The 11,951-nt window shown below is 36.8% G+C and overlaps 1 protein-coding gene across 1 annotated transcript in view; it reads left to right on the top strand.

Annotated features, from left to right (window-relative positions):
- The window catches only part of LOC103780420 (uncharacterized protein C5orf42-like), a gene marked incomplete at both ends in the record, with an annotated part of 30,217 nt that extends 18,519 nt beyond the window's left edge, over positions 1–11,698 (top strand). The window contains 11 exons of the mRNA XM_008948092.1: positions 180–248; positions 1,418–1,610; positions 3,383–3,616; positions 3,812–4,555; positions 5,396–5,562; positions 6,864–6,990; positions 7,851–7,905; positions 8,844–8,948; positions 10,613–10,725; positions 10,982–11,180; positions 11,460–11,698. Of these exons, the coding sequence (XP_008946340.1) occupies positions 180–248; positions 1,418–1,610; positions 3,383–3,616; positions 3,812–4,555; positions 5,396–5,562; positions 6,864–6,990; positions 7,851–7,905; positions 8,844–8,948; positions 10,613–10,725; positions 10,982–11,180; positions 11,460–11,698 (2,245 nt within the window). The remainder of the gene's footprint in view (positions 1–179; positions 249–1,417; positions 1,611–3,382; positions 3,617–3,811; positions 4,556–5,395; positions 5,563–6,863; positions 6,991–7,850; positions 7,906–8,843; positions 8,949–10,612; positions 10,726–10,981; positions 11,181–11,459) is intronic.
- Positions 11,699–11,951: the final 253 nt, after the last annotated feature.

Raw genomic sequence — 11,951 nt, 5'->3', positions numbered from 1 at the left:
GCAAATCAGTATTCCTCTGATCAGGAGGCTTTCAAGAATTTTTCCTCATACTATTTAAAATACTTCTTCAGGAGATCATATAAATATATACACACATATATTTATATAAATGCCTACAAAATTAATAAACAGCATAAATAATTATTGTGATATTTACTCTTTTTTTCCTCTCTTTATAGCATGCCTGAGGTTGTTACTAGCACCATTTCTCACTCATTCTCTTTAGAACAAGATGCAGAAGTTCCCAGGTAAGATAAACTTATAATGTTTTATTACAATAAAAAAATGGACTATCCTTATTAAATTTTCAGTCTAAAATAACGTGATGTGTAGATTCGATTACAAAATATTTGCAGTTATAGGATATTGTTACCTGCAAACTCTAGTACTAAGTAGTCTTTCTTGAAATCTTTTTGTACTGTAATCCTTGCGGACCATATACTCTTGTGTGTTGGCCACAATATCACATTAATTAAAACATGTTAATTCAGAGCTACCAGGTTTCAAAAGAAGTCATGCTTTGGATTTCTGGCTCCAGACAGAACCATTATAATTGTATAATATTACTGTAGAAGATACATTGTTATGTAAAACACCTAAACAATAACACTATAACCTTATATTCATATATTTATAAAATTATTAAAATGTATATGTCCTACCACAACTGCTACATACACATAAATATATACATAATATCTCTATAAACAGGGAGAATGTTGGAATTTGGGAAAAAGGTTAGGAGTCAGTTTCAGGGTTTCACTTGCAGAATAGTCCTCTTATAATTTTTTTCAGTCTAGAGGAAGATCTGAACTACACATCCCTTTAGATTCTATATTCATGTGTCTCTAAACTTATTTCCTTACTGATTCTTTGGGCCAACTTTCTTAAAAAAAAAAATTTCGTAAGTCTTTACGGTTTCAAGCCCTGCTTACACATTCTAATTCTCTTCCAAAACATTTACTGTTCCACTTTACACCTATTATATAGCCAAACCTTTTCAGTATCACTCATTTGCCATCGCTTTATGCTTCTTTCTTCACATGCTTGGAGGCTATCCTGTTTCAGATGTGACAAATCCTTCAAATTGCCTATACCTATAGCAACGTCAGCATTTTTCTTAAATAGAGAAATCTCTTTTGGGTCAATTTCTGTGGGTATAGGTATGGTCTTTCAGTTTCTTTATAACTTAATTTAAAGCCCAACCCTCTCTTCTTTATTTAGGGACTTAATCTACCTAATAGTCTTCACCTGTAAAAAAGTCATTATCTCTGTGAGAAAATACAATATTATTTGGTACATGTTCTTTTCATTCTAACTGTAAGAATCTTTAAAATTTTCTGGGCTCATTTAGGATAACCTCATGTAGGTCCTCTGAACTATGACTGCTTTTCATAGTTTTGTTCTTCATTTTAAGTAATGCAGATATTTCTGTGAGTGATGGTCAGCCTTCTCAGACTGCTGTGTCTGCTAGGTCAAGTGTTGCCTCCAACACTTCAATTTCTGCAAAAAATCAAGGACTCATGGAGGAAGTCCCTACACAAGAGAAATTAAGCACATCAGAAACTGTCGGACAGATGCTCCAAGAGGAAATGTTTAAATTAGTTCAGGTAAGAGCATCTCATTGTTGAAAATAGTGCAAACAATACAAAACTGTGTTATTTAATTAAAAGAGATAGGCAAATACTGTTTTAAAGTACTCTTGTGCAGTTGGTTTTGAAAAAGATATCCAGTTCCACATAACTACTGTGAAAAATTAGTTTATACTTAACTCTTGTTTTTGATTCAAGAAAATGAGTAATATAATAAGAGCTTGAGTGTGTCGCGATTACTGAAACTCAATGTGCTCTAATGGTATAGATGAGGAAAAAAAATGAAGATGTAACAACTTAGCACCTATACTGGGGTTTTAATTTTTGTTTGTACATTGAGACAATTTTTCATGACCTTACATTTACTAAAACTTCACAAAAGAAAGTAAAAGAATTTGTCTTGCTTTAGCATAACCTGTCTGTTGTATGTTTTTCACGTATCTTCAAAGAAAGCCCACTACAAAAAAACACTTATACAAATGAATCAGTATTGAATCTTTGGTATGTAGTTTATTTTGTCACCTAGATCAACAGAATAATGAACAGAATCACAGAACCGCCACAATGGTTGGAAAGGACCTCTAAGATCATCAACCATTAGCTGACTTTACAAGGCCACTCACTGCTACACCATATCCCTGAGCACCCATCTAGCTGGCTTTTATATAGGGTGTGTGTCCACCCCCTCCCGGGGAAAGCCTGTTCCAGCCCTTGATCACCCTTTTGGTGTAGAGGTTTTTCCTGATGTTGAACCTAAACATCCCCTGGTGTAACTTTATACCGTTTCCTCTTGTGCTGTCAGTTGGGGCATGTAAGAAGAGGCCAACACCCACTTCCCTACAACATCCTTTCAGGTAGTTGTAGTGAGCCATAAGGTCTCCCCTCAGCCTCCTCTTCTTCAGGCTATACAAAAATCCCAGTTTCCTCAGCCGCTCCCCATAAGACTTATCCTCAAAACCCTTCACCAACTTTGTTGCCCTTCTTTGAACCCTTTCCAGAACTTCAATGTCCTTGTCCTGTCAAACTGAACACAGCACTCAAGATGAGGCCTCACCAGTGCCAAGCACAGTAGGACCATCACTCCTCTAGTCCTCCTGACTGCACTACTCCTAATCCAAGCCAAGATGCCATTGGCCTTCTTGGCCACCTGTTAAGTCAGCTGTCACTCAACCCCCTCAGGTCCCTTTCTGCCAAGCAGCTTTCCAGCCACTGCTCCTCAAGTCTGGAGCTTTGCCTGGGGTTGCTGGGGCTCAAGTGCAGGACTCGGCACTTGGCCCTGTTCAAGCTCATTTAGCTGACCATGGCCCATTGGTCCAGCCTGCCCAGGTCTCTCTGAAGGGCCCCCAACCCTCCAGCAGATCAACACACCCACCCAACCTGGTGTCATCTGCAGAGGTACTGAGGGTGCTCTCAGTCTCCTCACCCATATCACTGGTGAAGCTGTCAGAGAGGAGCGGCCCCAGCCCTGAGCCCTGGGCACAGCGCCTGTGACCGGCCCCAGGCAGATTTGACTCCACTCCCACCACTCTTTGGGCCCGGGCACCCGGCCAGTGGAGACCCAGTGGAGTGTGTCCCCAGCCAGGCCCCGGGCAGCCAGCTGTGTGGGGGGAATGCTGTGGGGCACAGGACCAAAGGCCTCACTGAAGTCCAGATAAACAACAGCCACAGCCTTCCCTCAGCCACCCAGCGGGTCACCTTGTTACAGTTACAACATAGTTTAGACATAGAACTTTTTGCTAAGATTCCCATTAAAGTTGGTTATAGTGTTACCTTTGTGTGTTTGTATCCAGCTACAGCAAATCAACTTCATGAGTTTAATGCAAATAGTGCAGTCATCCTTTGTCAACCTGCCAAATGTGCAACAAATTTTGCAACAGCATCAAGCTGTTGACCTGGGAGGCAGCCAGCGTGCACGCACTGCTGAAGGCAAGGGCTCCCTGAAAACACAACTGCCCAGTGAAGAAGTTGAAGGAAAACCTGGTCAAAAGAGCTCACAATCCGAAAGCAACAACGGCAATATAAAAGTAGGTGTATCAAAGTGTTGTTTACAAAGACCGTTCTGTATATTTGGTATGTTATCTAGCCTGTTAAATTAGGAAACGTTTTTGTACTAATTGCTGAAGATAAAAAAAGGTTCATACCATTTTTGTGCCTATTTAGTGCACGATTGCTGTTTCAAGGTATTTGTAAATCATGTTCTGTTTGGTTTTCTGATTTAGAATCACCTGGATGTGAGTGTTTCCTTAAGCTTATTAGAAAGCCACAGTGAAGAAACAGGATTTATGCCACCATCTCAAGATTTGCCTTCTTTGGTGCCTACTAAACAACTTCATCTCCTAGCTCCTTCCTCAGACCTCCAGAAAACACCAAAGCTTATCCCTATTAAAAAAAGTCTGAATTACTCAAATGGATTTCCTTTGCTTAAGCTTGAATCAGGTTGTCGTGTCAAACTGGCATCTTTACATCCAATAGAAATGCCATCAGCCAAACCACCTGTGGTACCACGAGTGGCTTGGAGCTTGTCAGATTCCACAAGGAACCATCAGTCATCTTACTCACCAAGAAAGAGTGAGTCAGAAGAACATTTGAACATGAGTAGATGTGACCCTGAGGTCCCAAGGCAAATGCATAAGGAAGAGAAAAGATGGGCAGAAGGAGTGCATAATGGACCTCCCAAACACTTGAATCTACATCAGTATGAAGAACAGCAAGAAGTTTCACCTTGGCAGCAGTTCACTGCGGATGTGAATATGGACAGAGCACTGATCACTCAGAACCCTGTTGGTATTCCACTGTTGCACTTGCAGCTTGACCCAGTACCTAGACCTCCACCAGTTGTAAGACAGCCGATCACCACTACTTTAATACCTCTTAAACCTGCAACAAAAGAATCTGACTGCAGAGAAGCACTGCAGCACACAGGAATGTCACTACTCCATGCTAATTTACCTCAAAAAAAGAAGGTACTGGATTTTAATTATTTTTTTCTAAATTCTGGTGGTTTTTTTTTCAGTTTCATGGTTTCTTATTCATCAGAAGTAACTTGTTTCCAGTCTTTGGAAGTGTTTTTCAAGAATTTGTAAGTGTTCAGCATGGCTACCATAAGGGTTGTGAAATTAAGGTACCTTCATATTGTCGTGTCAATATGAGACAGACTGTAAGCTTTGAAATGTTTTTAATGACATTAGATTGAGTCCATATTTCGTAATTAATCAACATTCAGCCCATTAATAATGAATGTAAGGAATTTACTGTCTAAAATACTGGATAATATTTGTATGGTAAAAAATAATTCTCTTTTTGCAGAAATTTAAGTATATTAACAGAAATACAAAGAATGCAGTAAGGAACGGAATGCTGAAAGGCTTGGTAGGAAAACCTTATCTTCTGGATGTTGAGGACTTGATATTTGTGAAATGTGGTTCTGATAAACTTTTAGAAGCTCACACAGTCTGTCTGAGAAGAGCTTCTTCAGTCCTTGTCTACACTGCACAGTTCCTACCTTCATTCTCTACCCCATATACTAGAAATGCAAATATTAGTGAAATACATTCTGTGGAAAAAAAATCATGTATTTTAGTTTACTTTAGAAAATAATTTGCACATGTGCACGTTAGCCAAGATTACGGTCTGATGCTGTTAACATTACATTTTCACTTTCTCTACAAATTGCTACAGGAGTTGTTTGTGTCACTGAGATCTGAACTGGACACACTGTTCTCATTCAGTCTAACCAGGGTTCTCCCTCTGCTTTCTGTATCATTGTTTCATTTTTGCCTCTGTCTTTCTCCGGATGCTTTCAGGCACCAAAACTCATTCCACTTCAAGATCTCATTGCATTTGAGCAACACCACCAGCATCATACCATGCCCGGTACTTCCTTTGGACAAGATCAGACTGAACCTATCCAGTTACTAAGAACTGACGTTGAACCATTTGAACTAAGAGATGTGCAGAATAATGTAAAAAGGCAAGCCAAACTTTTAAAGTGGGTCTTCATTTGGGTACACTTACTGGTAACCTATACCTTCTAGCTTTACAATCAGTGAGAGCTTTCAGAGCAGCTTCAAATGAAGTGGGATTGGATGTGATTCCCTTGGAGGAAAATAAACCAGCACATAGTAGTAGAGACACAGCCAGAGAAGTATAGCATTAGGGCATGAAGGGACCAGGCTGATAGCAAGAAGATTCAAGGAAAAACGTTTTCCATACTGGTATCTGTAGTTTAAAGTCTTCTTGTCATTTGTCTGTTCATTATATACTGCTTATTAAAAGTTTTGCTGATTACACAATGAATCTTAATAGACTACTGTAAGCACTTCATATGGTCACTGTTAGTAGTAATTTTCAAGAAGGAAAGGGTTAGATTCTTTCAATGTACTTCAAGATACAGGCTCTGTTTCTGAATACAGACACTGATTAGCAAAATTTCTGCTGAGGGGGTATTTTAGTCTATTTTGCTAGGTGTGTTTTTGATTAATTCTGAAATGTTATTTATACTTTGTTAATTGATTGCACAAGCAGTTAGAAGTTCATTTAAGCTGCATGCATATCTTTGGCAAGTTCTTTTATGAAGTTGGTAGATTCCTGATGTTTCACATACATGTGTCCCATGGAACAGTTACTAGCATCTCTGTGTCTGGAACAGAACACTTGCTTCTGGTTATGGCACTTTTAAAGGAACCTGACTCTAATATGTGTTTCTTACTCTTAAGATTAAAAACAATTGATACATGAGTAACTGCAGCTGGAGTTTAGAATACCTGTTTTGATATTATCTGCTGAGGTGCTTGAGGCTACTGCAACTGTTGTCTTATAATGTACTTATCAGATATTAAAGAAAATTTTAAACTTTTTAAGTGAAAGAGTTAATGAGAAAGTTCTGATAATAATAGAGGTTTGTTTCTTGCTGCAGTATTTCTTATACATTCTTTACAGACATTTTGTGTAGTAGTAATTATTTTTTTATACACAAAATATACAATTGTACAGTTATACAATTTGTAATATTTAATGTAAATAGCTTATTAGACAATTAACAGATTTGGTCGTGATTAAGTATTTTTATGAGTTCCTACAACAGTTTTATATAGTCTTCTGGTAAGGCCAAAGTAATGCATTAAAGTGAACTGTATAAAACAGGTGTCTGTCTTTTTCATCTTTATTTCAGTGTGTAGTTCTTAATAGTAGTATTTCTTAGAAAACAGTTATAGGTATTTTTATTACTTCAGTGCAGTTCTAATTTTTTACTTGTAATTAATATGTTCTCAGGCAAAAGAGACGTGATCAGAAAGAAATGAAACAGGAGGAAAAGAAGAAACAAAGTGTGTCCTTCTGCCCAGATGACTCTGTCATCTGTATTAGTGATACAATGATGGCTGTTGAATCAGTGACTGGGGTACAGAAATTTTTTTTCTTTTTTTGCATTCAAGTATTAAGAGGAAAGAAAGAAGCAGGAAACTCTAAACAAAACAATCATTTAAATCTCTTCCAGGCTCTAACCTAGATATAGTCTACATCTTTCGTTCATATACTTGTATTTACTGTAAACAAGAGATTTATTTTTATGAATTATTCCAAGGTTGCTTTCTTTTTCTGTAACATGAACTTGTCTATTTTGATAGGATGATTGCCTGTATGTACATTTAAAGTAAATATACCAATGCTAATTGCTTAAGAAAAAAAAAAAAGAAAGAAATATGTCTAGCCTAGCAGTAGTGCCAGGACAGATGACCGAGGTGTTACTCTTTTCACATGAGGTTAGATGATGTCAGTAATGAGGATAGGAAGCACAAGGTCTCAGTTCTGTCTTAACTCAGAAACTGAAAAGAGAAAGCATTCATGAAGCTGGGGTTAGCTTTATGCACTTTTATTTGTTTGCCTTGGCCTTTCTGATATCCTTCAACATACTGGGGAGTTATTGCTGCAAGTGCTGCATTTCAAGCTAGAATGCTAACTGATTTAAAGATGGATCACTACCCAGAGCAGCAGGCTTGAACCATGCCTTCTTTGAGACTTTCCTGTCCAGCACAGCAGTTGGAGAGCCTCACTGGTTAATTATGGTACAGCAGTGATAGCATATACTCAAAGAAGAATGAAGAATCTGTGTGACTGCAGATCATTCCAAGGTACATATGGGAAAGAATGTTACACCATCAGTAATTCCAGGAGGCGTATTGGAAAATTAGCAACATCAGGAAAGCTTTTAATTTGCATTAGAATTACTTTTTAATATAATTCTCTTTCTCCTTATATTAGGATCAACAAGCAAAACGTACCTCTCACCTTCAAGATTGCTTTTTCATTTCAATGGGCAAGTACAACTCTTTTTACTGCTTTGAGTGCTTCAACAAAATAAATCAAGGAACAGAAGTTTCAAAGGAGAACTCTGTAGACATCAAGATATTGAGAACTCAGCTTGCATAGTCTGTGGGCAATACAGCACAATGATTGATGGGATCTTTCTCCAGAAAATTAGGAAGACCTTTCAGGACACAGAACAGATACTGTCTTGTGGGGCGATGGTCTGTTCTGAGGGTATTGGTGTGGAGAGAGATGCAGACAGATTTAAGTTCTCATAGCAATTACTTGTAAACTCAGAGTTCTCCTGAAAATTATGGAAGTATTTTAATTTTTCTTAAATGTAAGTTATAATCTTGTATTTACGTCTATAAATAGTGGACTTTGTGAAATAACAGTATATTGAATTAGTTTCAATAACTGTTGTTCACAATGATTTATGTTCATTTAATTCATCAGAATAGTGTGGTAAACCATGCTTTCAAATCCTGAATCAGTTTGTTTGTTTTTAAACGATACTACTCCAATTTTATCTACCTACGTCTTCTAATTACATGAAATTTAAGGCCCTTTTAAAAAAACATGAATGCTTACAGTATTTCTAGCTTGTAAAATTAAGACCATGCCTATAAAAGATTTGTTTTTCTATTACATTAACTCAGCACAATATTTAGTCCTATTAGAGGACAAAATGCAATCCATTCTCTGAAATTTGGCCTTAGAGAAATACTGACTTGCAAAGCTCTGTAGGTCCAATAAAGAAATAAAGGTATACATGTCATAAATATTTTCTCCCTTTAAAAAAAAAAATTGATACTGTACAGCATACTAAAATATTTAAAATGATACATGCAAACTTAGCCTTGATTTTAATTCAGTGTAAAATAATGTTTCCGTACTGTTGCATATTGCATTAGTTGTAGACACCTATTGTATATTATCATATTTTAGACACAATGGGGGAAGCAACTACTACTTCAGCAGATCTACATTACATGGCATCTGTGGGAAAAAAGACAGCAGAAACTCAGGATGCAAGTACAAATACTCACTCAGGTGAGTGCAACCTGTGGGACCTACAGTAACCAACTGTTTCTGGTATTGCTTCTTGTTAATTGTGATGTTTGGTCAGTTTCAAAAATGGAGGAAGTTTTTAAAAGGATAAACCTTCCTTCGTGCTGCATCTATTTCAAAAACTATTGAATCAGAGGGTATTAGAATATAAATTACAAAATGTTTGTTAAAATAATTATAAATCAAAATTTTACTGATGCAATTATGTAAGAATATCCACATGCTTTCTCTAAGCCAGTTCTGCTGTGACTTTTTCTGAAAGCTCTTCTTATCTTCAGTTGACTTTATCTAAATGCATTTTTGACAGTGTTGGACATGTGACTGAAACTGGTTCCCTGCCTCTTTCCCCTGCACTTTGCTTTGATTTGGAGCTGGGAAATAAAAAAAAAAAAACAAACAAAACACATTCACATAATGGCATTTCCTTCAATTCACACCTTTTGGTTTCTGCCTGTTTGTTTGTTTGTTTCCTATCAAGTGCTCAAATCATATCGAGATGTTGGAATCACTGTTGGAAATGAGGTTTCTGAAGTTCAAAAACATGAGTTGGTCACGTCCATTCCTGCATCAGGTATGGCTTCAGTGTTTCTGTCCTTCATCTGTTGTTTGGGAAGTCTATAAAAATACTACCATTTTAACATGTTTTTGTACATGAGATGGCTTAATGCTGGTTATAGATAAGAAGATGCTAATTTTTCTGACATCTTGAAACCCAGTGTGAAATAATTGTGATACTGCTTATGAAGAGTTTGGCTGTAATTTTTCATGGTGCAGTGTGCCTGTGCTTTAGTATTGCTGTATGAGGAGGTACATTTGTGGATTTTAACTTGATTTTAGTGACACTTAGTCTTGGGAATTGGTCTTGCGTAGACCAATTGACCAGTGGGATGTTAAGACAGATCCACGTGAAATCGAGCTCAGATAATTATGCAGTTGTTCCATTCAGCTGCTAAGCTGTGTAACAGCTGTGTACCAAGTAACAGTGTTCAGTCTCAACTAGGAATTTTATTCCCAATCAGTTGTATTTTGCATCAGTTTGTAGAACAAAAAATTGAAAGTAACTTTGAATTTAGGCTAAAGAAGATTTATTTCTATTTGGATTTTCTCCCCCCGTTTTATGAATCCTTGATAAATTTTGCTATGTAGAATTCCAGTATGTAATATTTTTTCTTATGGTACCAAGTAAACAGCAATTTTTTCTTTCCTTTAAAATTCAACAGTGTTGTTCTGTTGGGAAGATTATTTTACTACATCACATAATTTCTTTGCAAAGAGGTCTTTCTAGCCAAGTAGTATTGTTTATTTCAATCAAGTTAAGATGCAGATTTTACTTTTTTAACCTGTTCAGGAGAGACTGGAAATTAATAGCAGTTTAGACTACAGCATGTTACTTTGATTTTAATCCTTTGAGTATTTTTCTGCTAATATATTAGTAAAATAAAAAATAATTTAGTAATTAATTTATCTTTAGAAGGCAACATTAAAGAAACTATTAGTCTACATTGTCTCTGTTTATTTTTTAAAAGAAATGTTAATCAAAGCTTTTCTTTTAGTTTAGAGAACACAGACTTCTTTCTACATAGTTTATCTTAAGTTTTATGGCTTTTACTGTAAATCTAATACTGACTATTATTGTTTTCTCATAGAATCATCTAGTGCCCCTGAGATACTAGCCCCAGACATGTATTTAGACCTGAGATTTCCCACTGAAGTGAGTGAGAGACCTTTGTCATCCTTTCTGTCAGACGCACCTGATTCGGTTAGTGATCCAACGTACATATGGTTAAAGTACATTTAAAGTACACTGGTTTTCTTAGCTTATGAACTTGGGTTCTTTATATCTGGATGAGTCAGTTGTGTAATACTGTAGGGAAGATTGTGGTTATTTTGTCTCCAAAACAAAAAGCCAAATCAAAGTGGTAAGAGGTAAACACAGGAAGTGGATAACAATGTACTGTAAACAATGTATGCAAAACACATACTGCATAATTTTTCATAATTTTGGTCTTATTTAGAGTGAACATGAATATATCAGCGTGATTGACATTGAAGGCAGTGACATCCTTAACAATTTGCCCATGATACCCGAGTCCGAAGAAGAGTTAGTTACTGCAGAGCAAAATGAGAAGTTTGAAATTCCATCTGCTGCGAAACTTCATCGCATGGCAGCTTCTGTTTCTAATGCAATTCCACCTGAGGCACTTCAGAAGAAAGGTAAACCATTTTTGTTTTAAATCTGGGGGGAAAAAAAAGCTTTACACTTCTGTTGTAACCCTTTTACCTCCCACAGAAAACGCACAGCCTTTCCCCAACTTATCTCCTGCTTTTTCAGTCTTATGCATCAAAACATTCATACATTTGACTTGTTCTGTGACGATTCCTGCCTGCTAAAACATACTGCTAGGTACAGCACAGCTAAGCTTAATTACTTGCAGTACTTAAGTGTTTGCACTTTATTCAATGTTGTTGATACAGTCTGTTTTTTATTTCAAGATGATCATCTGGAAAGTATATCAAGCCAGGTGCAAAAGGAAGATAAGAAGTTGGATTCTGATGGAGACAGAGTAACTTGGAACATAGTGCATGACAGAACTTTTCCTTCTTCAGGGCTTTCATCCAAAGTAATTGACACAGAATACTTCTCCCTAACACAGCAGAAAATGGACATGCAATTAGAGAAACTACAGAAAATAACAGAAGATGTGGAGAAGGATTTCAGAAATACCAAATTGGTGAGTTTTGACTGCTAACTGTTGTGTCTGAAACAGGTTAATTTTGTAGCTTCTTTCAGCTAAGGACAAAACCTAAATTTTGGAATTAGTGTTTCCACATGTGTTTAGTATAAGTTGAAGGAGACTGAGAATAATATACAGTTCTTTCACATGTAGTGCTACATCTGTTGGCTGTTGTGGTTACTTACAGTGGACCAAATGCTGGCTGGAATGGTGATGTTTTTAGTAAATGGGCAGAATACATTTAATTTCT

The sequence above is a fragment of the Merops nubicus genome, unplaced genomic scaffold (genome assembly GCF_000691845.1).
Source record: "Merops nubicus isolate BGI_N331 unplaced genomic scaffold, ASM69184v1 scaffold10029, whole genome shotgun sequence".
NCBI classification, from domain to species: domain Eukaryota; kingdom Metazoa; phylum Chordata; class Aves; order Coraciiformes; family Meropidae; genus Merops; species Merops nubicus.
Note: the sequence above shows the minus strand (reverse complement) of the source record. Positions and strands in the feature narration are given on the sequence as shown.